The 22,983-nt window shown below is 51.8% G+C and overlaps 1 protein-coding gene across 2 annotated transcripts; it reads right to left on the minus strand.

Moving 5' to 3' along the window:
- Nucleotides 1-87: 87 nt before the first annotated feature.
- ARRDC2 (arrestin domain containing 2) lies at nucleotides 88-22,845 on the minus strand. 2 transcript variants are annotated; one of them, XM_072601679.1, is made up of 8 exons: nucleotides 22,341-22,845; nucleotides 7,270-7,336; nucleotides 6,727-6,874; nucleotides 5,726-5,828; nucleotides 4,979-5,235; nucleotides 2,092-2,254; nucleotides 1,512-1,663; nucleotides 88-1,099 (listed from the first exon to the last, which is right to left on the minus strand). In XM_072601679.1, the coding sequence occupies exons 1-8, from the start codon at nucleotides 22,591-22,593 to the stop codon at nucleotides 1,046-1,048; spliced, it is 1,197 nt and encodes a 398-aa protein (XP_072457780.1). In that variant the 5' UTR covers nucleotides 22,594-22,845; the 3' UTR covers nucleotides 88-1,045. The 2 variants fall into 2 exon arrangements, with proteins under 2 accessions (XP_072457780.1, XP_072457779.1); XM_072601678.1 differs by lacking the exon at nucleotides 22,341-22,845 and adding an exon at nucleotides 7,552-7,898.
- Nucleotides 22,846-22,983: the final 138 nt, after the last annotated feature.

Raw genomic sequence — 22,983 nt, forward strand, 5'->3', positions numbered from 1 at the left:
AGCTATTCCTCAGAGGACTTTAAAAAGGCTAACTATTATTCAGCTTAAGTTACTTTAGGAATGAAATAGAGAAAACCAACATCCATCTCAGTAGAAAGCACGGAATTCATTTTATTTAATTATTTTCAAACGAAAGCCTGTACAAAAAGGGAAGGAGCCTCCCTGTTTTTTGATTTCATCAAAACCACAGTGCAGATGAGTGTGTGTTTGCGTATACTTGCTCATGAAAGGAAGGAGCTGGCATTCATTGCCTAGGTCTGAGTTGGGCACTGTGGTGGTGTGCTCTGGAAGGGGAAGGCTTCCGTTAGCAGAGGCCCAGGTGGGTGTGGGGGGCATATCTATGGATCAGAGCCCCCTTGGTCCCTCCCAACTTTAGCACCAGCTTCAGAGGGGGCATCCAGCCCCTGGCCATGCTCACTTATAGCACCGATGGACCATCCCTCCTCACTTCATCCCCCTTCCCCAGGCCCAGCCCCATAAACCCTTGCTGTCTTGGCCCAGCATTCTCAGGTGTCTGTGTGGGAAAGGATCACCTTCTTCTGGTCCAAAGTCAGGCAGTGTGTAGGTAAGAGACCCAGCCTGGGGATGAGAGGGCCCTGATGGCTTTGCTTCCAGTGGCGGCTCTCCTTTGTGTGACCAAGGTGCTACTTTGGCCCAGTCATGGCTTCTCTTTGAGCCCCCTAAGGGGCTTCATCTCTGCAATCTTCAAATGAAAGCACAGGGCCAGAAACATTCTCCCAATTCCACGTCAAAAGAAGTTCAGAGCTGTCTCCAGAAAAAACTAAACTGCCTCCCGTCAGGGATCATCCTCACCCAAAAGCAACTTGGGGCCAGAGAAAAGGGGGACCCACAGCTGAGTCCTAAAGTCCTGGTGAGCAGACTCCCTAACCCCCACCATGGCCACCATAGCGCCAGGAGCTTGCTTCAGTCGCCTGCTCTCCTGCAGGGCGGATCTGGGGGCTCTGTGGCCTCAATCCAGCTGGAAAGCCTATTACTGGATCCCAGGAACTGGTTCTGGTCAGAATCAAGCCACTGCTTCTGGACCTCAACATGTCATGCATCGCCGACGAATGGTCTGCAAGGGAGGATTTGGATCTACCTGCAAGGGAAGTAATGGTCAGGAGTGTCCTGGGAGCTCCTGAGGACCCTGGGGGAGCGCCTGCCCTCCTCTCCCTCACCCCAACAACCCAAACCACTGACAGACGCCATGGTCTCTCAGTACAGAATGAGACATGATTTTGGGCCTGGCCAAGGTGGGAATCTGTTCTGCTAGGACTGTTTATATTTTTCTTTCTCAAACGAGTGGAAGAAAGAGAGAAGAAAAAAATCAGAATTTTTTGTTTTTTTAAAAGCCCACCTGCTTGTACATGGAAGGGCAGATTCAGGTGGAAGGGATGTTGTGGGTGGCAGGAAAGGAGAGAAAATGATCCTGCCCTAGTTCTGACACCCCTCCTTTTAGGGACCTCAGTGAAAGGAAACCTTCCCAAAGCCAAGAGAGGCTACTCACTGACCTCAGAGTATAGGGGAGGTGGACAGTAGCGGAACTCCTGGATATAAGCGAAGAAGGGGCCCTCCGGGGCCTGGCTGCTCCCAGGATCCTGGAGGGGTGGGGAGAGGCCTGGGTCCATCTCCTCAGATACTACCTCAGAGTACTCTGGTGGAGCTGAAATAGCACATGCAGGCAGTGAGGCCAAAGGGGAGGGGAGGATCCCTGGCTCCAGAGTCCCCCCTCTGCCCCTTTCAACCTGGCTTGGCCTCCCACCTGTCTGACCCTCCCCACACTGCTCTCAGCAGGGGAGGGGAGGTTAGGAAGTTAACAGAGAGATGGGTAGAAGAAAGGATCTCAGGAAACTGGCCTCAGCACCCCACCCTCTGTTCTCAGGCATTCTGTCTTTCATTTTAACAGGAGGGAAAACATGGGCACAGAAGTGAGGCGTCCTCCAGGTGAGTCAGGGGGTGTGGGGGCCTGGGGCCTAGTCCCAGCTCTGCAAGTCAAGGCTCCTCTCTGGACTTCAGTTTGCCCATATCCCAGGGCACTAGCAGGAAAGACCCCTGGAAGGCCCCTCGCCCGGTGTGGGCTCCAAAGCTCACCTTCAGGCTGTTCGGAGATGGCCATATGCAGCCAGTCCAGGTTGACACTATACTGGCTACCCACACTAGACGTCCGGCTGCCAAATGGATGCAAGGGGATGGTTCCAATGACAAGCGGCAGCTCCAGGAGCAACTTGGATGTGCCTGGGATGTCCACACAGACCTGGGAAGGTGACAAGGAGCAGAGGTGTTGGGAGCAAGCAAGAAGGACAGGGGAGGCACATACCCCCTAGCATGCTGGAGAAGGGGAAAGGGATAGATTTGGACTCGGTGGACAGGTGAGCCAGAATGTCCAGTCACCAACTGAGTGGGAGGTGAATCTCTTCTTCACCCCCTCTAACACCAGGCACTAAACAGAGCTGAAGGTAAGCAACCTGGGGGCAAAGACTGCTTTGTTTCTGTAGTTCTAAGATATTTCACAATACTTGGTATTACTGTGTCTGGGCCAGACCCTCCAGCTTGTGGGAACTTCCAGGTGAGGAAACTCCCTTCATTAACGCAGACTGCACTTTCATGGTGCCTTCTGGGGCACTGAGAGGTCCTGTGGGTGTCAGAGGCAACACTTGCACCCTGGTCTTTCCTGCTGGGAGGCTACCACTCTAGTCATTAGAGCTCATTGCCTCTGATATACAAAGACAGGTAGCAACAATTATTTCTGTAGCCTGATAACCTGGTTCTTTCACAACAACTCCCAGAGATAGTTAGGGCAAGTCTCATTATCTTTATTTTTCACATGAGGGAACGGAGACTCAGAAGGGAAGGGCCTTGGGCCTTGCCCAAGGTTGTCTCCTGATTCCCAACACCATGCTGATCTCTCCCCACCCTTCTGCTCTTCTCTTCCAGAGGCACTCAGGGTCAGAGAGCCCCGGATCAGGGGCAGGAGACCTGGGTTCTAGTCTCAGCTCTGTTCCCTGTCAGGCATGACTCTGGAAGTCATTTTCCCTCTCTAGGCCTCAATTTCTTCATCAGTCAAATGAGATGAACCCCTGTCCAGCCTCCCTACCTAGGAGGTGGTAGTGACCTTTCAGGCCTATGGTCAGTCTCCTCCTTTTCATGCTACCTGAGGGCTGAGACCAGGATTTCTTCACTCCTCACTGCCCCCTCTTCTAGAAGGATTGGAACTCAGGGCCCAGATGTTATTGTGTATCAACACTGGTGCTGCCTATCACTATTTTTTAGAGATCAGTGACACCTTACCCTCAGTTAACAGTAACAAATGTGCCTGGCATTTCAAGGATAATGTTGGCACAACAGCCCTGGAAGATGTGTGTACAATGAGAGCCCTTCCCCTTTCTTCCTTCAGGGACCAACTCAGGCTCCAAAGACTCCTCTCTGAAGACCTCCTAGACCAGGGTCTTTCCTTCAACTTCTCTTTGATCCAAGGTAGAGCATTAGCAAGGATTCATCAAGATCCTAGATGTAGAGCAGAAAGGGGCCATCTTGTCCAACCCCTCATTCTACAGAAGGATCTGAGGTAAAGAACTGAAAGGATATGCCCAAACAAGGTCATATGCGTAACCAAGTGTCAGAACTGAGACAGGAGACCAAGAGTCTTGAGTCAAAAGACTCCAAATCCTATGCTTTCTCCACCTACATACACAAGGGCCTGCATGTAGCAACAGACACAAGCTCTGTACCCCATAAGGAACTTCAGAGTGAGTGTCTTCACCAAAGTGCACAGTTTGGGTGAAACCTGCCACCCCATTCTAGATCACCTAGATCAAGCCTGCATAACCTTTGACCCACCAAAGGATTTCAGGCAGCCACTCTGAAAACCGTAAAGAAACATATCCTTTACATTTTTCATGGGCCTGCCCAAAGACTGAGGGCCACAGGTTGTGCAAGCCTGACCTAGATCCTCAGAACAAGAGGTCTATAGGCATCCACAGTCTACTGGGTGGCAACCCCTTCTAAAAGCACATGCTCTAGAATCTGAGAATTTGAATTCAAATTCTGCTTCTTAGGCTTATTACACACCTAGGCTTTGGAAGTCACCTCTGGCACTTCTTAAACTGTGGACCCCACATGAGGTATCAACCCAGTTTAATAAGCACTGAAGGGGTAGAAATTGGAAAAGTTTAAGAAGCCCTGTTCTAGATCTTGACTAGGCTCAGCTCAAAGGCACTCATCACTCACACGAGGGCCATTCCATTCTGGGGTAGCTCTAATGGGGCAGTTAGATAGCATAGTGGAGTGCCAGGCCTAGAGTCAGGAAGACTCATCTTTTTGAGTTCAAATCAGCCCTAAACACTGTGTGACCCTGGTCAAAGTCACTTAACCTTGTTTGCCTCGGTTTCCTCGTGTGTTAAATGATGAGCTGGAGAAGAACATGGCCAACCAGTCCAGTATCTTTGCCAAGGAAACTCCAAATGGTGTCAAGAGTTGGATACAACTGAACAGCACGTCATTTGCCAGTTAGTTCTTTCTGACCTCAAGCCTCAATCTGCCCCTCTCACTTCACCCAGTACTCCTTTCTCTGCTCTCTGGGGCCAAGCAGAACGAGGCTTCTACATGATAGGTCTGAAGATCCTTGAAGACAGTGACAACAGCCCCCTCCTCTGTCAGCCTTAGTTATCTCAACTGATTCCACAGTAAACTCCAGCAAAAGGCAGCTGCTTGGTGGTCAGACCATCACTTCTGTATCCCTGGCACCCCATGTAGTGCTTACTACATGTTCTCGAAATGAACCAAACTACAAGTGGCACGATTTCTAATTGCCAGAGGCTTTAAGAACTGGAAGAGATCTTGGTACAACCTGTGCATTTCACAGATGGGGAAACCGAGGCTCAGAGCGGAAGAAACTTTTAACTACACCACGGTCAGATGCCCCCTTCCCCCCCTTTTCTGGTACTTCCAGGACCCCATACCACCCTACTGAGCGTCCTACCTTGAGAGAATAATCCACGTGGAGGATTCGGCACTGCAGAATGGAAGGTCCCACAGGAGGAATCTTCAGTGCCCGCCCTTGCCAGAGCTCCCGTTTCCCTGCGGCGACAGGCTCTCCCACAATGCTCGCCACCACCGATTTCTTCTCCTTCCGGGCCCCACGGGCCACAAAGGTCTGGGTCTGGATAATGGCAGCCTTGGGCACAACTGGCCGGTTAGTGCCGTTGTCTATCTCGGCAAAGACGGGGATGACTTCACCTGGGATGGAGAGAATGGGATGACAGCATGAAGACAGACCAGGGTGAGACTGGATCGCATAGTTAGGCTCACAATGAAGGAAGGTTAGTGTTGGAATGGGCCTACACCAGACCTGAGCTTTGTGACCCTGCTCAAGTCACTGAATCATCTTAAAATGAGGGGGTTTAACTCTCCAAGGTCCCTTCCAGCTTTAAGTGGATGACCCCATGTTTTACAGAGGGGAAATCTCCGTGGTCCAAGAAGGGGAGTCTGCCAAGGCCCTGGGCCAAATCAGAGCCAGAGATGGGGACAAAGATGAAGTGCTCTGTACAGGGACCACACCTACCCACACAGAACAGCACCTACACCAAAGATCTAGTCCAGGAAAACAGCCTGCTCAGCTGGTGTCTCTGGTCCCCTTGGCAGATGGTTAAGATATAAGACAAAGAATGAGCAGCCTCCCTTTGGACCTCCCCCCAGGATTCAGGTGAGTGCACAGTGCCCTAGTTACCTGGGGTATAGCCTTTCCTATCAATCTTGGCTGTAATGGAAACTGGGCCTCGATTGCAGTACCAGGCCCGGGCCATCTTCTCTTTCACACCTGCCTGAGGTGCCTGTGAAAGAATAAACCCCCCAAAGCAAGAATAAACAAGAGCTTATTCACACCAAAGCCACACCTGGCTAGGAAGGCCCAGGGTGGGTACAGAGAGCCTCATCATGCCTCTTTTCTCATCCCACTGAACTCGGGTTTGTGAAGTGGCAGTCACTGTGTTGGACACGGGGGCTACACAGATAAATGGAACTGTGCCTACCCGCCACAGACTTACACTCTACTGAGCAGAAATACTGACAATATGGGAGCTCTGCAGCCCCAGTCCCTGGCACAAAGCAGGTGCTTAAGAAATGCCTCTTTTATTGACCAACAGGCCCAGAGTTGAGCCTTTCCATGAGGCCTGGGGAACTTCCAGTGCTGAAACTCCCTCTTCCAATGCCCGGTGGCACTTCTAGCCCCAGAAAGTTGGCTGGGGCCCTGTTGGGTGAAATGACTGATCCAGAGTCAGTCAGTCAGCATGGGTCAGGGCTGAGGCTTCCTGGCTTTAAAGCTGCCCCTCTAGTCACGCTCCATAAACCCTTCACAAAGTCCTGCTCCGTGATCACTGGCTGTGGAGATCACAAGCAACTTTACTTCCCTCTCCCTGCCTCTGTTTTAATGAGGGAACGGGACAAGATTTCCTCTCAGATCAGACAGTCTATGATCTTATTTCACTTCATCCCATGAGGTAGAGACATGATCTCCCTTTTGGCAGGTGAGGAAATTGAGGCCACAGAGTTGGAGATTTTGCTCAAGGTTCCACAGGGAGTCCCTACTATCTCCTCCCAGCACAATCTACACTCCCAAGAGCCGAGAAATGAATGGGCTCCCTAGACTAGTCCCCAAATGTGGCATGGGAAAAGAGGGGTGCTAGGCTCCAGGACAGAGCGGGGAGAGTAGCCTCCGAGAGCCTGACATACCAGCAGGGCCGGAGTGTTGATATCAATGGGCTCGATCACTGTGAAGTCCTTTCTGGCCCGTTTAGCTGTGCCCCACGGTCTATGGAGCTTAGCTTTCACCCAGTAGCGAACACTCCCATGCTTTCCTTCAAATGAAGTCACCAAAGTCCTAGCCAGCAGAGAAGAGAGGCAGGTGAGTCTGGGGTGGAGGGCACTGGAAAAAACTCCCCAACTCTATCTCTCTATACTTGGTTTCTCAGGAAGGGCTGAGAGACTGCGTAGCAGGAGAGAAAGGAAATGGAGGGGAAAGAGAGAGACAGCAAGATGGGCCATGGGGGAAACAGAAAAGGAGGTGGTGAGGGGATAGACCTAGACAGAATGAAAGGGATGGGAGAAGGCAGACAGAGGAAGAGGGGCTCAGGGGAGAAGTGAAGGAAGCAGTCACACATGGAAGGGCACTAAGGGGTACCACCCACAAAAGCCCAGGGTATTTTTACTTTTCACAATAACGGGTTGGGGTGTCAGTCCCCGGTCCCATCAAAAGCTGCCCACTCGGACACTTACGTGGGCAACTGGAAGGTGAAGGGGAACTCGTGTCTTCCCGGCTGTAAGGTGGTTGTGTCCCCAGAGTCTGAAAGGCGGAAGAGATTGAGGGGGGTTTGTGAGGGGGGCGAGGCAGGCTAAGGGACCGAAATCACGACCGACCGGCCGGTCAGGGAGCGGTCCGCTCAGACTGCCAGGATCGTCTTCATCCCGCTCCAGGAGAGCTCGAGGTGGTCGCAGCCGCGGCTCCGGGGCGCCCCCCCGCCCCATCCCCGGGGTGCTGGGCCCGGTGGGGGGCCCTACCTGGGGCCAGCAGCGTGTCGCGGTGGTTGACCAGCTCCACCTGCTCGCTGTAGCTCTGCGTGTAGGCGGTGCTGGAGCCGGCGCTGCGGGACTCGGTCCAGTGCACCCGGGCGCAGCCCAGGGCTCGGAGGTGCAGGGCTCCCACCCGCGCCGCGGCCGCCAGCTCCAGCAGCACCATCCCGGACACGGCCTGGCCGCCGCTGAAGGCGGGCTCGGGCCCGTCCAGTAGCACGGCGAAGCGCTTCACCTTATCAAAGATCATCGCGGACGCAGGAGATGGGCGAGAGGGCAGGCGGTCAGAGCGCGTAAACCTCGGCTACCACGGGCTGCCTCAGGGAGGCTCTACTTCCCAAGAGCGCCTGCAGCATCTTTTATAAGGTGAGGGGCGGGCCGAAGAGAGGACTCCGGCCAATCACGACGCCGCGCCTCAAGCCCCTGAGGAGACGCGGCCAATGGTGCCGCGCAGCAGGCGTGGCTAACGGCGGGGCGCGGCGGCGAAGAAAAACAAACACGTGGGAGAGCAGTCCCCTTCCCCCGCCCAGGCGGTGGGCCTGGGTTACGGCCCGGGCCCCAAGGCCGCCCGGTTCGGTTCCGGGGAGCCCAGGGGCTCGTGGCCCCTCCAGTGGCCTCCCAGCCACCCCACTCCTCCCCTACACACAAACGACCAGGAGCCTTTTTGGGCCCCGCCTGCCCCTCCTCCAATCGAGGGAGCGGTCCGGGAAAAGTCCAGCCCGCGGGCGCCTCCCCCCTCTCGGCTACAAAGGGCCGGGGTTACCGCTCGATGGAGGAGTCGGAGGCCCTTAGACATCCCCCCCTCGCCCCAGCGCCGCCCAGCGACAACGATTCCAGTATTCCGTTTTAAGGTGGGCCCAGCCCCTTAGGACCCCACTCTTCGCCCCGGACCCTCCCCAACCGTCCCAGAGGCGGGGTCAGTTCCGTTTTACCGAGAGAACCCCGAAACTGAGGAGGTGAAGGAAGGGACGTGCCCCTGGGCTCACACTAGGAATAAGGGTCGAAGGAGGGATCTGGTCCAGTGCCCTCAGATGGGGAAACTGAGCCCTGGAAAGGTTAAGTGACTGACCCAAGGTCATACGGCAAAGGTCTTGGGACTGCGGAGACTGGAACCCCGAAGTCCGGCCTCTGGACCCCTGGGTCTTTTCCAGTTTAGCATACTTAGGAGTCCATGGCCCCGGGCCAAGACTCATTACCTTTCCACCCATCCCCGCCCGCCTCCAACTGTCTGGGTGGAAACTCTTTACGACAGTTAACTAACTGGGTGGTGGTGGAAAGAGCCCGTGGCTCCAGACAAAAGATGGCTACTTTCCATCTCCCCAGGGATCAGTTACCCCGTCTATAAGAAGAGGTTGAACTACGGTCTTTACTTCCTCCCAGCTCTGACATTCTGGGTTCTAAGGGCACTCCCAATTCTGACATTTTCTGTTCTAAGTAAGGATTGTGTGTCCGTCCTTCCTTGCCGAAGAAGACCATGCCATCAGAGAAGTAATGACATGACTTGCACTTCTCCTCCAGATCCATCCAAATCCAGTGACCAGATCTTCTTCAGGATGACTGGAGATGACTCAGGATGAGGCAATTGGGGTGAAGTGACTTGCCCAAGGTCACACAGCTAGTGAGTGTCAAGTGTCTGAGGCGAGATTTAAACTCAGGTCCTCCTGACTCCTGCACTGGTGCTCTATCCACTGCACCACTCAGCTGCCCTCTAAGTAAGGATTAGCATCAGGTTGGAAACCAAGTTTTCCCAGGTCCTGTGCTGAGATGCAGTTGTTGGGCAGAGTTGGGAATTTCCCCACAGCTTAGAGCAGGGAGGGAAATGGTGGAGGATACGGCTCCTCAACCCCACCCCTCCCATCCCTGGTGAAGGAGCTAGTTAATCAGTTTAACTCCTTCTTGCCTTAACCCCCACCTCCACAACCATCCATTCCCCTTCCCATCTCTCTAGGCCTAAGAACTCCAGGAACATTTCCATCCCAAAGCTGGGTTTCAGCCTTCTGGAAATGAGAGTTTTCCTGGACCTGGGGGGCAAGACCTAGTCTGGCAAGGTGGAGCCTATAATATAGTTATCCAGATCCACTGGGATTTTCCTTCCTCCTTGAATAGTTAGAACTTTTTTGGTACAATGGAAAAGGCACAGGGTTTGGAGATGGGGACCCTAGTTTCAAACCTCAGCTCTTACTTTTCTGAGCCTCGGTTTCCTCATCTGTAAAATGACAGAGCTGGGCTGGATGACCTCTAAAGTTTGACATGTCACTGGTCACTACTGACACCTCCCTCCAATTTCCTTAGTATATCCTGCAGGGGAAATTAGGCTGGGATTCCCTCAATTACAGAGACCCTGAGCAGCCTCAAAGAGGCAGTCTAGACTGACTCCTAGCAGAACAAGCAGCCTCTTTACAGCCTTACAAGACTCATCTCTGTAAGACTTGGGGAAAGCAATCTACCAGTGCCTCAGGGTGGAAAGAGTACAGATGCAGTTGGACCTTGGGCAAATCACTTAATTTGCCTGGGCTTCAGTTTCCCTATTTGTAAAACCACGGAGTAGGTCAGAAGGCCTGCTTTCCAGCTCTAGAACAATGATCCTATAAGCCTTTCTGGACCTTCCTCATAGGTTTACATCCATCTTATTTTAATGATTGAGGTCATCCTAATTGGAGTCCTCAAGTGCAAAAACTGGCTTTGTTTTATGTGTCTGTAGTTCTAGGCTTTCTCTGGGGAGGGACCTCAGCGGTCATCAAGTACTACCTGTACACAGAAGGAATCCCCACAGGAAAATGCTGGCCAAATTTCCGTTCCTTCTTTGCTTGAAATCTTCTAAGGCATGGGTGGGGAACCTGTGGCTTTGAGGCCACATGTGGCCCTCTAGGTCCTTAAGTGTGACCTTTGACTGAATCCAAACTTCATAGAACAAATTAAGTTTGGTTTTGGTCAAAGGGCTGGACTTGAGGACCTAGAGGGCCACTTGGAGCCTCCAGGTCGGAGGTTCCCCACCCTTGCTCTATGGAAAGGGAAACTACTGTCTCTCAAAGTCACCCATTCCACTTTGGTTGTTGTTCAGTTGTGCCTGGTTCTTTGTGATCCCCCTCTGGGGTTTTCTTGGCATTTCCTTCTTAGGTTCATTTTACAGATGAGGAAACTGAGGCAGACAGGGTAAAGTGATTTGTCCAAGGTCACACAGCTAGGATGCTTCTGAGGCTGGATTTGAAATGAGGGAAAGAAGTCTTCCTGGCTCCAGGGCCGGCAGGTACTCTAACCACTGCACCGCCTTTGCCCCATTCCATTTTGGGCAGGCTCTGATAGGAAGTTTTTACTGACATCAAGTAAAAATTTGTCTTTCTATAACTCCTACCTACTGTTTTAATTCCACCCTCTGGGGTGGAGGAGAACAAAACTAATTTCTCTTCCTCAGCACAGGGGAAGGGGGGCTGCTTCTGTTCCCTCTCCCACAGCCCTTCCCTTCTTCCCCCGAAACATCAGGCTGTCTGTGAGAAGGGGTCACAGATGGAGCTGGAATGCTGCAGGGGGCGGTCAAGAGGCCAGGAAGGCTCCTCTCCCCAGGGGAGCTTGTCTACTGGCCCAGACCCAGGTGTGGGGGCCTCAGCTGTGAGATCAGCCCAGGCATGGCCAGCACTGGAGAGGCAGACTTCCACCCACCCATCTAGCTGGGCAGGAGCAGAATGTTCCCATCTTTGTAGAAAACTGGCACATCGCTGTTTAAAGCTGAGACCCAGGATGGGACTCCTCACCCTGGGGTCCCCATCCGTTCTGAGTGTGTGTGTGTCTGTGTGTGGGGAGGGGGGCAGCATTTGTGCCTAGGAGGAGGAATGACCTTATGTACTGGTGAGAGTGAATTTGAGATTATATGAGTAAGAGAGGGAGGGGAAAGAATGTGAGAGTGAGTGTGACCTTCTCTTCTTTGCAGAGGGTGAGGACTGTGGGTACAGAATTCTGCACCCACTGTCAGACCTTGGGGCTTGCTTTGCTTCTGGCTGTCCCCCATACCTGGAATACTTTCCTTCCTCATCTCTGCCTCCTGGCTTGCTTCAATCGTAGCTGAAAGTCTCACTTTCTACAGGAAACATTTCCCAATCCCCGAGAAATCGAGTGTCTAAGCTCTGCCAAGCACTGCCAGTTTGTCCAGCATGTCACTTGGCTGGACATAGGCACATTGTCTGCCCCTTCAGACTGGGATCTCCTGCAGGGCAGGGACTGTCTTTTGCCTTTCTGTATCCCCAGCATATAGCACAGGGCCTAGCACACAGTAGGCGCTTAATGCATGCTTATTGATTGACCTGGCACAGTGGATGGGTTGGTTGGTGATAAGGAACCACTTGTTATTTTAATCCTTGGTTACAAAGACTGGATGGGTGGGTGATGTATGTGTTTAGAAATCAAGAGGATGGAAACGTGTGTGTGAATAGATATCAAAGAATAAGTATGAGAGAAAGAGAACCTGAAAGGGTGGGTTTGCAGTCATCCAAAAGCTCTGGATTCAAATCTCAGCTCTGCCACTTTCTTGCTGTGCGGGTTTGGTTTTGTTTTGCGTGTTTCAATTTGAGTAAATGGCTCCATTTCCTCATTTTGATGGAGACAGCTTAGCAGAAGGGGAAAGGGCCCTGGGCCAGAAGTCATGGAATCTCGGTTTCCTAGGATTTTGTCACTCCCTACCTATGTGACCCTGGGTCTGTTTTCTTGTGTGTAAAGTGAGAGGGTTGGATTAAATGGCCTCTAGATCCTTTCCAGTTTTAGAGCTAGGATCCCTATGATTCTCTTTTTCAAAAAATGAGGATGTGGAACAGCTGGAGTCAGGAAGACTTGAGTTCAAATCTAGCCTAAGGCACTTACTAGCTGTGTGACCCTGGGCAAGTCACTTAACCTCTGCTTACCTTCATTTCCTCATCTGTAAAATGAGGATAATAATAACATATACTCCCAGGGTTGTTGTGAGGATCAAATGAGATTATATTTGTAAAGTGCCTGGCACATAGTAGGTACTATGTAAATGTTAGCTATAATGATGAAGACAGCGCCTCATTTGTAAAGGGCTTTAAGGTCTACAAGGTTCTCAATGTGATTTGAGCTTGGTAACAGCCGGGTCAAGCAGTTAGTACAGGTATTGTTCTCCTACTTCCACAGATGAGGAAATAGAGACCTCACCTGAGGTCACAGCTCCTAGGTCACAGAAGTGGGATCTAAACCCAGGTTTCTGATTCCCAGCCTAATGAGTGGTCATTCCAATGCACCCTTCCTCTAAGAGCAGATTCTTAAAGATTGAAGGAGGCTGAGTGAGGAAGAGTAGGAGCCAGGGGGATTTTAATGCAAGGGTAGGGAGGCTGTCAGCTTTCCTTCCTAGGATGCAGTCATTCCCCTCCCTGACCCCTCAGCCTGCAGGAGAAGTCAGAGCACCAGTTTTGGTGGATTCTGGTGACTCACCTGCCCTAGTCCCCATGCCCACCCACTCCCTCTTCCTGATTTACTTCCTCCTCTCCCTCTCTGTTGGGGTACCAGAAACCTTTAGGTTGAGAGTCCCTAAGTTGCCTGGGGTCTGCCTCTATGACTTGGAAGAGGGTGGGGGAGAAGGGGAGGCTCAGTCTGATCTCCTCCCCCAGAGCCAGAGCCAGTCAGCCTCCTGCTGTGGAAGGTGGCACAGGACCATGGAAGCTGGGGGTAGGGCTCTATGAAGCAGGGGATGGGAGGGGGAGGGTGAGATCAGACTGTACTTTCAGGGAACACAGGTGAAGGAATTTCAAGAGATTTACATGCCTCTGGTCCAAGAGAGGCAGGGACCCCCTATGACCTCCCTCCTAAGAGTTTGAGGAATGACCAAGACATCTCCCCTAAAAAGACAGAAACAACATAGCATAGACACCTATAGCCAGATTGGAGAGGGGCCAGGGGACTTGAACTCAGGTCTGACCTTCTCCAGGGGATCTCATTCTATCAGACCATGCCTTTGTAATGGAAGGAGTGCTGAGTTCCAAGCCCTCCCTTCTCACCACCAGCATGTATAAATTCATACAAAGCCACTTCTTTCTGTGGACCTTAGCTTACTGATCTGTAAAATGGAGGAGTGGGCAACCAGAGGATCCTTCCAGCTCTGAATCAAATGATTTCCCTGTGCCAGGGATGGTGGTTAGGGCTGGTACCAGGGAAGGGGCAAAGAAGGAAAGAGGTCCACTGAGAGCATTTCCTGGGGCTGATGGACTTAGAGGGGGTGAGCAGTAAGACAGTCAGTGTCCTGGCCCTGTTTCTGAGTTCTCATCTTGCTCACTAGATCAGGTGGCTACTTCCCCCTCCTCAACTCTGGCCAGGCATCCCAGAGGGATGGAAAAATACAGCCAGGGCTGATCCCTGTCCAACCCCACCCTTCATCACACTGGGACCCAGTCACAAGTTCAGGCCTGGCTCCTGCCCAGGACACAGAAGTCAGACTTGGACCTCCTTGGTCCTCACCACCTGCCCCCACCCACTCCACTGGACACCTGGAATAGCCTGACTGTGCACTTGTGGCGACACCTTGTGGAGGGACTAGGAAGGTGCTGTAGGAATTCCCCCCCCCCCCCCCCCCCCCCCCCCCCCCCGCCATGGAATTTAGTTATTCCAAAGTAAACTACTTAGTAAGAACGTACTCCTGGAAAAAGGTCAGTGTTTTAGGAAAGAAGTGGTCCCCTCCTTGGAGCTCACAGTCAGAAACCCAGATAACCTTAGATTCCATAGCAGGGACACACACACACACAAAATGGAAAGGCCCTTAGACGCAGAGATCTTGAATGACCTTAGAAGACAGAATGTGAGAGCTGGGAGGCCCCTACAAACCCAGGATATAAATGGGACCTCAGAACTCCTCAATGTGGACATGCTCAAATGGTCCCCTTTGTCCCTTTCTCTCTCTTCTCTTCCTAAACAGTCTACGTACATGACTCCCACATTTCCACCTTGATCCTTGATCTCTAATCAGATCTCCAGACCTGTATCTCCAGCTGCCTTCAGTACATTTCCATCTGGATGTCCCACCAACATCACAAACTCCAGCTGTCCAATAAGAGTTATCTTTCCCCTATACTTGCTCCTGGACAGCTGAGTTTGTGCAGCAGTAGATACAGTACCAGACCTGGAGTTAGGAAGACTTATCTTCCTGAGTTCAAATCTGGCCTCAGGCGCTAGCTATGTGACCCTGGGCAAGGCATTTAATCCCTTGCCTCAGTTTCCTCATCTGTAAAATGAGCTGGAGAAGGAAATGGGAAACCACGCCAGTATCTAAGCCAAGAAAACCCCAAATAAGATCAGAGTCTGAAATGGCTGAACAAACACTTCCTCCTCAGAAGGCCACTCTTACTGTCACAGAAGCTAGAGCTGTGATGGCATCTGGCTGATTTCCTTCTCTAGAGGCCCCAACAACCTCCACTTGGTGACTTCCAGTAAGGAGGAACTCCCTTCCACTCCAGTCAACTCACTTCCCTTTTTGGACAGAGCTGATTCTTAGGAAATGTCCCCAAACCTGCCTTTGTTCCAGCCAGTGCTTCTAGCTCTGCTGGTCTGGGACCAAGCAGAAGGAGCCTGACCCTTTCAGCGTACAGGAGCCCTTCAGATATTTGATTCTGGGCTCATGTTCCCCCCAGCTCTCTTTTCTTTAGGCTAAACTCCCCCTACTCCTGCAGCTACACCTCCCTCTCAGGATTAACGTGAGGATCTGATGAGATAGCATTTGTGAAAAACTTAGTACAGTGTCTGGCACACAGTAGGCACTTAATAAATGCTTGTTCCCTTCCTCCCTTTCCCTCTTTCCCCTTAGGTCAATCCCTGATCCCCAAGTCTGCATCATTGTGGTTGCCTTTCTTGGTTAGGTCTGTCAATGTCCTTCCTAAAAGGTCATGCCCAGAATTATCCATAACACTCTATGGTGATACCTTTCCCTCAGTTTCCTGTGTTTGAAGCCCCTTGGAGTTTATCTTGGACTGCTCTCCTAAATCACATCTGCTCCTTTGCCAGAACATCTCCCATCTGAGACCTCCCCCTTCTCCCCTTTCATCACTGCTCACTTAGGTGACTGCAGTAGCCTCCAAACAAGTCTTCCTGCCTCCAATTTGTCCATTAGCTACTTATCTCCCTGAGGCAGCTGGTCAGGGCAAGTCCCTCCTTCCCATGAAAACATCCCCATGTGCTCTCTGACATCCATAAGGGCAAGTTCAGCGTCCTCTGTCTGGCCCTAGACGACCTGATACCACCTGCTCTTATATTCCTGCCCCAGGCTCCAGTTACACTGGTCTACCCTCTGTCCCCCAAATATTGGGGGTGGGGTTAGGGAACAGAATCTGTGATTTCATTGGCATAAGGAACTTCCAACGAGGTAACTCCACTAACACAAATCTGTACCAGTTTGGTTATTTCAAGTCTTAGAGAACTGCTTAGGAGACTGAGAGGTAAAGTCACTTGTCTAGGATCACACTGCTAGGAAGTGTCTACAGTGGAACTTCCTGCTTTGGGAGTCTGGTTCTGGATCTACATACAGCAGGTGCTTAATGAATGTCTGATGAAGGAACAAGCAGACCTACAACCTTGCTGTGGGATGTGAAGGGGTATGGAGCATCCCTGGGACTTCGTGGTGGGGCTGCCAGGGCTCTCTCTGTCCTGCCCCGGACCTGTGACTTCACATGTCTGGTCTGTCAGCTCCTGATAGAGCTGACAGGGCAACATGGCAAATGGCCCAGGGCAAGTTACCCAGAGCTTCCTTGGCAAAGGGTCCCTACCAGACCCCAGCTGGTTTTAAAGTACTCCTGAGGTGAAGGGGTGTGTGGGGGAGAAGTGACCACACACCACAACCTCACCCCCAAACACACCTGGGGACCTCTGTCTGCCCTCCCAGATCCTAGTGCCCACATCCAGGGTTAGCTTTCTCTGGATCTGTGATTTGAAAGATACCATAGGAATCTCCCCCACACCTCCACCCCATCCTTCTGTGACCTAAAAGCTCTGCCCCTTTTCCACCAATCTTGGCTTTCATCCTTCAGAATTATACCCAGTATAGGAGCTGGAAGGGACATCAGAGGCCATCTGCTCCAACCCTTTCATTTTACAGATGAGGAAACTGAGGCTAGACAGGGAAAGCAAACTCCTTGAGGTCACACTGTACGAAATAGAAGCAGGATTCGAACCCAGGTCATTTGGTTCAGCATTCTTCCTTTGTGATGCTTCCTCCAGAAAGTCTCTGGGAGAACAAAGACCATCCAAGCCAGGGTGGGGATAAAGAGCCTTGGAGAGTCTCTGGCTGAAAGCTCGAGTTGTAAGAGAGACAAGGGAGCTGGCCATGGTTCCAGAGCCAGGCAGTTCTCTGGCTCCTTCTGTTTAATCAGGAGTCCACCCTCCAGTCTGCCCAGTCTGTCCTGTCTTCGTCTCCTGCAGACAGCTTCCAATCTGGCGGAAACTCTGGGGTAAATATTTACCCATGGGCCAAAGGGCTCCATCTTCACACCTGGAAACCTTGAGCCTTTTCAATTGGCTTTCCTGTGTGTAAACAGCTCCTCTAGGGCTGGATTTGCAGCCTTCCCATTACAGAAGGACTGAGCTGGGAGGAGACACAGAGAAGAGGAAAAGGCCTTCTGTGGAGGTGGAGGTTGGGAGGAGATTCAGGCTTAGGGGTCAGAGAAGGTCCAGAATCACAGAGGGAGAACTAGAAGGCACCTTAAGGGCCAGCTAGTCTAACTCCCTCATTTTTCAGAGAAGGAAACTGAGGCCTAGATCAGTTAAGGGACTTGTTTCAGGGCACACAGGTAGTAAGAGGAAGAGCCAGGGTATGAACCCAGGTCCTCAGCCTCCAGATCTAGCACTCCCTCCACTGCATCTCTAATTGTGCTCCTTAAGGGCAGAGACTGTCTTTTCTTTGTATCCCTGGCCCTCAGCACAGTGCTTGGCACATAGTCGGTGCTGAACAAATACTGACTGTGGCAGCTGGCACTGTGACTATTGACAAATTCCTTTCCTCTAGGCCTCAGTCTCTTTATGTGTAGTATAAAGCAGATGAAGTTCTGGATTTGGAATCAGAGGACCTCAGTTTGAATCTGTCACTTTAGTTATGGGATTTTGGAAAAGTCATTTTTAATGTCTCTGATCCTCAGTTTCCTCATCTGCAAAATAAGTAGGTTAGACAAGATGAACAGCAAATTCCCATCCAGCTCTTCCTGCCTATAGCTTTGCCCATTCTCCCCAGCTGGGGACTCCCTAGATGGCAAAACACGAAAACAAGTGTGGAGTAAAAAGAACACCATCCGGGAGTCAGAGGACCTGGGTTCAGATTCTGCCTCTCCCCATTTATCGCCTGTGCAACCCTGGGCAGGTCAATTTCCATTTCTGAGCTTCAGTTTCCTTAACTGTAAAAGCATCAGACTTAGAAATTGTCTAAATTCTCACTCCTGGTATCTCACAAAAACATCAGACTCACGCCCTTTGGGACAAGAGGCAGGATCAGCTCCCCTCCCTGCCATGGAGCACAGCCCAGCTAGATAGTGGCAGGACCCAAATGTGAATTTCAGCCTCCAGGGCACAGACCAGATCCCCCAACCCCTTAAGATGAGACTAGAGTTCAAACATACCAATCCCTTCTAAGGCTGGCCAACCAGCTCAAGGCTCCAAAACCAACCTACCACTCACTGTCCCAATACTAGGTCGAACCTCCAGGCTCGTGGGAAATAGATCTTTCACACTATTAAAAGCCTCACCTTCTCTTCTTTCCTCAAACCCTTGTTTCCTTCCTTCTCTGTAGACAAAGGACACTCTCTTATTTTATTATTTTAAAGTTTTATGGATACTTAAGGTTTTCACATCAGAGTTATTTCTGGATATATCATCTTTTCCCTATCCTCCCCACAGCCAGTGAACCTTCACTTGTAACAAAGACAAACCCCAAACCCAACAACCCATGGAGATCTCTGGTGACAGCATATGCAACATTCCATACCCACTGTCCCCCACCTTTCCAATAGACTCCCTCCATAGTGATATTCTTCTCCCCTTCACTACACCTCAGAATCCTACATTGTTCCTCCTCCTCTTTTCCTTTGCTCCAGGCTCTGAGAAAAAGATTACCCTACACACATTCCCACGGTCTTCTAGACGAGGGGTACCTAAACTCAAATAGAAAGGGGGCTTCTAATCCTTACAGGAGGATTCCTGCAGGTGGCGCCACTGACTTTGTTTTAAATGTAATATTATCTACCTTTTGTTGCCATTTTCTTTATCTTGTTCAATGCTTCCCTATTCTTTGTTTAGTGGTTATCAGAATTTCAGTCATGTCTGACTCTTTGGGACCCCAGCTGTGGTTTTCTTAGCAAAGACACTGGAGTGATTTGCCATTTCCTTTTCCAGCTCATTTTATAGAAGAGGAAACTGAGGCAAACAAGGTGAAGTGACTTGCCTAGGATCACACAGCTAGTAAGTGTCTGAGGCCAGATTTGAACCCAGTTCTTGCTGGCTCTATCTACACCACCTAAATGTTTCTTAATTATACTTTAATCTGGTTCTGGCCATATCTGGAAGGGTTGTGGGCAGGCAGTCTGTGGACTTTGTGTTTACTTCTGCTCTATGCTACAGATTATCGTAGATATAATATTTCATGTATATATCATATGTATATAATATTATCATATATATGTACTTATCTGTTTACATGCTGTACCCTCTCAACAGCTTGTAAACTCTTTGAGGGCAAGGGCTGTTTAGTTTTCTGTCATCTTTGTATCTCCAGCATCTAGCAGGTATACAGTCAGCACTTCATAAATGCTCTTAGGATTGGATTGGGGCCCACCCTAAGCCCCTCTCATCTTCAGCCTCTCCTTTCCTCCTGGATCCTTCTTGGCTGCCTGTTCATAGACTCAAGCTCCCCCAGCCTCTACCCATCATCATCATTATCAACAATTCCTCCGCTTGACCCCCAAATCCCTTAAGGCTATTGTGCTATCTTACCCCTCTTCTGGCTAAAATCTTAGAAAAAGGCATCTCTGCTCCTGGCCTCCCTTTCCTTTCCTGACACTCACTTCTCAAGTGTGTCTGATCCAGCTTCAACTCCATCACTCTCCTGAAAGTCCACTCCCCACTTAGCGGCGATGTCCCCATGAGAGGTAACAGCCTTTGGTCAGACTTCAGCCTTCTGCACCTCTTCCTTTCCACACTCTCTGAGAAGGCTGCCCGTCCCTTGACCTTCCCTTGCTTCTCCTCCTCCCTGTATTTCTCAGTCATTCACTTGAAATATGAGTGTCATAGAATCACAGAGGGATTTCAGAGAGCATCTAGCCCAATTCTTTCATTTTACAGAAGAGGTGACATGATTTCCTCAAGTTCCAGAAATAATAAGTAGTTGAGGCAGACCTTAAACCCTGGTCTTGTGCCTCAAGCAAGACCTCAGGTACTTGAATAAGCACCACCCCAAGTGCTCCTTCTGCTCCCTCACACTGTCCCATGAGGCCTGGATCTCTGATCCTCCTGTCTTCTCTTTACACCCTCCCTCAGTGATCTCATCAACCCTGGAGGCAAGAATCCTCTCATGATAACTGGGAATCATGGCTGACTCCCAGATCTACACATACATCCCACTCTGATCTCTTTCCTGAGCTCCAATCTCTCATTAGTAGCTACCTGTCAGACACTGCCACTTGGCTGTCACATTGTCTGAAATGAAATTCATTACCTTCCTTCCCTAACCTGCCGCCTCCCCCAAATTGATATTTTTTTGAGGTAGCTAGGTGGGGTAGTAGTTAGAGTGTTGGGCCTGGAATCAGCAAGACCTGAGTTCAAATCCACCCTCAGATACTTACTAGCTATGTGACCCTAGGAGAGTCACTTAACCTCTGCCTCAGTTTCCTCAAGTGTAAAAATGAGGCACCTCCCTCCCAGGGTTATTGTGAGGACCAAATGAGACCTGTAAAGCTCTTAGCACAGTGCCTGGCGTATAGTAGGTATCTTTTTTCATTGGAGGACACCATAATCCTCCTAGTCTTATAAATTCTATCTCCACAATATCTGTCACCCAGCTGTTCCCACCAGACACAGCCCTTAGAGACATCATCTGCAGAAATAACTTCTATAGAGAAAGGAAACAGCCATGCCAACAATGCCAATTGGTACAAAGAAGGTGGGTGAACCAGCCCAGCTGAAGCAGCAAGTTCTCCTGGAGAAGAAACAGGAGGCAGCCTGTGCCACCTGGGCCAAACCACTAACACCATGTTCACCATTCTCCCTCAGACCCTGAGGGAGAAAGCCCAAGGATCTTGGGAATAGCAGGGGCCCCTCCCCACAAACCACCAACTTGGTCTCCAGCCCAGCCCCCAAAGCCACCACTGAGGGGAGAAGTCATCATGGGGGGGTGGGGGAGCTGCCTGCCTCATCATCAACTGAGACAAGTGTCCCCAAAAGTCAGACAGAAAGAACTGACAGTATCTCCCAGGCCACAGGCCCTGTTTCCAACCCAGGCCTCACAGTCATCATCCAGTAAGCAACTCCTAAAGAGAAGGGACCAGCCATTCCCACCAGGTGCCTCCCAGGGGCAGTATACAGGGCAGGTAAACCAGCCAAGCTGAAGCAGCCAGACCCCTGAGGGAAGGGCAGGAAGCTGCCTGTGCCAGACAAGTCAGACCCCCCAACCCTTGGGCCACCATCTCCCCTGGTGGAAGCAGCCCAGGACTAGAGCCTTGGCAGAGCATGGCTTCCAGCCCAGGGTCCCCCACCATCCTTCTCGCGGGTCCCACGGAAGCAGGATCTAACTACTGAAGACCCAGAAGAGAGTTCTTGTCACCAAAGGCTGGCATTCTCAGATGGTTCAACCGCAGAAACTTATGATTTCATCAAAGGAAATGACATTACAAAAGAGGCATCACCATCTGCTTTGCTACTACTACACCACCCTGAGCATCATGGGACTTTTCCATCTGACTTAAAGCATGCATCATCTCCCCCAACTGGCTTACTTTTCTGTTAATATGCTCATGGCTCAGCAGTGCTTTGTACGTGGTGAGTGCTTCATAAATGCTTTATTCATTCATTCACAGAGCAACCTGAGTTTAGGCGCCCTTACCTCATCCTACAGCAGCAGCTTCCTCATGGGTCTCCCTGCCTAGTCTCTCCCCCCTTCAATCCATCATCCACACACACAGCTGCCAAACAATCTGAGGAGAAAGCACAGATCTGACAGAGACACTCCCTGGCTCAAACATCTGTGGTGACTCCCTGCTGCCTTCCTGGTGTAAAAAAAACACAAACCTCTTCACCTTGACCTTGAAGGCCCTTCTCAGATCGCCTCCGGTCGCCCTTTCCAGACTTATTTCTGGTTACCCCCTATCCTGCACCCTAGGGTAAACTCGAGTATTCTAATTCCTAATGGCTGTTCTGAGCTCCAGGCAGACTGGTGTTGGCTGTTTCCCCGGTTCAGCGGGTCCTGTGCAGGCTGGATGCCCTGGGGCAGGCGGTTCTCCAGGCTTGAATGCCCACGTAGTAGGCACTAGGTGTAATTGGACTGAATCGGGAAAGTGGCCTGAGGCCCCTCTGCTGGCAGGGAGAGGAGGTGTGAGACAAACTGGGGAAACTGAGGCCCCTTTTCAGAGGCCGGGTGGTGGGTGAAACCGAGACCAGCTTCACAAACAGAATATGCTCGGGGGGCGCTGCCCATCTTCGAGACCAGGAAGGCCCGGCCCCAGAACCGACGTGCGGGCTTCCCCCAGCGAGGGGAGAGCCTCGGGGCCGGCAGGGTGGCCCGGGGCCGGCAGGGTGGCCCGGGGCGGGGCGAGGCTTACCTCGGGGCAGCAGCTGCCTCCGGCTTCGCAGGAAGCTCTGGAAGGCCGCGTAGTCGTTGTACACGGCGTTCACGCCCACGCTGCGGCTGTCCAGCCAGTGCACAGCCGCGGTCCCCCGGGCCGCCACGTCCAGGCCCTTCGCTCGCAGGGGGCGGCTCAGCTCCAGCACCAAGAGGCCACTCAGCAGCTGCCCGCCGTGATAGGCGCCGGGTCTCAGCTCCAGCTGGAAGCTGCGGATCCCGCCGCGGCCCATCGTGTGCCGCGATCGGAGGGCGCTCCGCGATCGGAGGGCGCTCCGCGGACAGCGCAGGCTGCGGAGGGGCGGGTACGGGGCGCCCCCCGGGGCTGCCGCTCTGGGCGGCCTGCGCCTCCAGCTGGGAGCCGGGCCCCAGCGATGGAGAAAGGAGGGCCCTTGGCTCAGGCCCCCCCGCTGGAGCAGGGTCGCTGTGCCGAGGCGGGGAGGTCTGGGTTCAGGCTCAGGCTCAGTCGGGCGCGGGCGGTGCCGGGTTAGCTGAACTCTGTGGGGCCCTTACGTGGCCCAAGGCCACACCTTGTCTGCAAGCCCCGCCCAAGGGCATCCTCCCTGCCCCGGCCCGAAGGTTCCCACCCTCGGGGCTGGAAATTCCGTGCTCGCGGGTGGGTG

This window comes from Notamacropus eugenii, chromosome 4 (genome assembly GCF_028372415.1).
Source record: "Notamacropus eugenii isolate mMacEug1 chromosome 4, mMacEug1.pri_v2, whole genome shotgun sequence".
In the NCBI taxonomy this organism is placed as follows: Eukaryota; Metazoa; Chordata; class Mammalia; order Diprotodontia; family Macropodidae; genus Notamacropus; species Notamacropus eugenii.